This window comes from Alligator sinensis, unplaced genomic scaffold (assembly GCF_000455745.1).
Source record: "Alligator sinensis unplaced genomic scaffold, ASM45574v1 scaffold526_1, whole genome shotgun sequence".
Taxonomy (NCBI): Eukaryota; Metazoa; Chordata; order Crocodylia; family Alligatoridae; genus Alligator; species Alligator sinensis.
The window spans coordinates 350,807-352,999 of NW_005843110.1; the positions used below are offsets into that span (position 1 = coordinate 350,807).

The 2,193-nt window shown below is 45.4% G+C and overlaps 1 protein-coding gene across 1 annotated transcript; it reads right to left on the reverse strand.

Annotated features, from left to right (window-relative positions):
• Positions 1-660: 660 nt before the first annotated feature.
• On the reverse strand, positions 661-1,584 carry LOC102381034 (olfactory receptor 6X1-like). The gene has a single exon (XM_006037440.2). The coding sequence runs from the start codon at positions 1,582-1,584 to the stop codon at positions 661-663; it is 924 nt and encodes a 307-aa protein (XP_006037502.2).
• Between the last annotated feature and the right edge of the window lie 609 nt (positions 1,585-2,193).

Consider the following 2,193-nt stretch of genomic DNA (forward strand, 5'->3'; position numbering starts at 1 on the left):
CACTGGTTGTACACCTCCCTTTTAGTCCTCAGGCATTGCTGAATGCCCTTGCTGAGCCAAGGGGGTTTCTGAGCACTCTTACCCTCCTTGTTTCTCTCAGGGACTGTTATCTTTTGGGCCTGGAGGATCGCCCCCTTAAGGTACGACCATCCCTCATGAACTCCCATCTCCTCTACCTTCTAGGCCCTCAGTGCCTCCTCCAACTCCAGTTGGCCCTTCTGAAGTCAAGGGCTTTAGCCTTGGTGTGAGCCCTTGACACCCTGCATTGGATAATGAAATCCAGCAGGTGATGATCACTATTGCCCAGGCGGTCAAGGATCTGCCGTCCCCTCACCAGGTCATCCCTGGTATATAGCTTTTAAAAAAATATAATTACTACCTTGACATAATGCTGTAGTGGAGGGAAGTATCAGGTAGCTTTTATTACAATGCAGCTACCCTCCACCCTGGAGTTTACCAAAACTAAACTGAGATAAAGTGAAACCACCTTCTTTTCCCTCATTTAATTTTTTATACCAATACAGTCACCTCAGCATAAAAATACATCTCTTATTTTGCATCAAAGCCTTGGCCTTGGCCCACAATTTGCTCAGGGAAAAACCAGGATTTGAGTTCAGTTGTTGTACCTTTGAGGGATTGTGGACATCCTGAAATAGGCTCTTACTTGCTCACAGCTTTCCTCAAGGCAGCCTTCACCTCCTTGTTCCTTATGGTGTATATGAATGGGTTCAGTAAGGGGGTCAGGAGTGTGTTCAGGACTGACACCACCTTGTTGAGACTAAAGGAGGAGTGAGTTGAGGGCTTCAGGTACATGAAGACAACAGCTCCGTAGAGGATGGAGACCACGGTGAAGTGGGAGGCGCAGGTGGAGAAGGCCTTCCGGCGCCCACCAGCAGAGGGGATGCGGACAATGGTAGTGATGATATAGAAATAGGATACCGCTGTGAAGAGCAGGGTACTGGGGATGATGGTGATGGAGCCTAGGAAACCCAGCAATTCAATGGTCTGTGTGTCTGCACAGGCCAACTTCAGGATCGGTCCAATGTCACAGTAGAAGTGGTTGATGACATTTCTGGCACAGAATGGGACCTGTAGGAGCAGTACTGCCTGGGAAAAGATTACCACAAAACCCAGTGTCCAAGCTCCCATGACCAGCAGGGAGCAATTCTGATGGGTCATAATGGAAGTGTAGTGCAGCGGCTTGCAGATTGCAACGTAGCGGTCAAAGGACATGACAGTCAGGATCAGAAACTCAGTGATGCCCAGGAAGAAATGGAAGAAGGACTGGACCAGGCAGCAGTTGAGGCAGATGGTGGTTCTGGCCACCAGGAAGGTCTCCAGCATCTTTGGGACAATGGTGGTGGTGTACCAGATCTCCAGAAAGGAGAGATTGCTCAGGAAAAAGTACATGGGTGTTTGCAGCTGCTGGTCAGTTCTCACAATAGCAATGATAAGGCCATTCCCTGCCAGTGTGAGGATGTATATGAAGAGGATGAAAACAAATAGGACCTTGTGCCACTTCTGCAGATTTGGGAAGCCCAGCAGGATGAACTTGGTCACAGATGTCCTATTCTCCTTATCCATCCTTCTGAGAAGTAGAGAAGAGGGGTTTAGAGATTGATCTCGCATACTGTGATGGCCTCAAAGATCGAGAGGAGGTTAAACAGACATTTGACTGGGATGGTTTATGAGAGGAGGTTAAACAGTCATTTGGATGGTTTAGTCAGGGATGGTTTTGCCTTCATTAGGGGGTTAGATTAGATGACCTTTTGAGGTCTCTTCCAGCCCTATTTCCCTATGATTCTATGACACTTCACTAGAATTTAGTGTATTTTCAGGATTTTTAATCATTTTTGAGACAATCAAGTTCTTCAGTGATGGAAGCCAGGTTATTACTCAGATAGATTTTACAGGATCTTAAATCTATGGAAGTTTTATCTGTTAATCCACCCAGATGTTTCCAATACAAGAACAAACCTTTTTGAAATAACTCATAAAAAGATAGGGCTGGAAGGGACTGCTGAACCTTATATACTTCAAGGTCCTGATCAAGTTAGGAACATTCCTATCTAAAGCACTCCAGACAAATGTTTAAAAACTTAAAAACTCCCATAGAAATTGGTTTTATAACCTTTCCAGATAACTGTTAATAATGCTTAACCATGTTCACAATCAGGACATTCTTCCAAATAT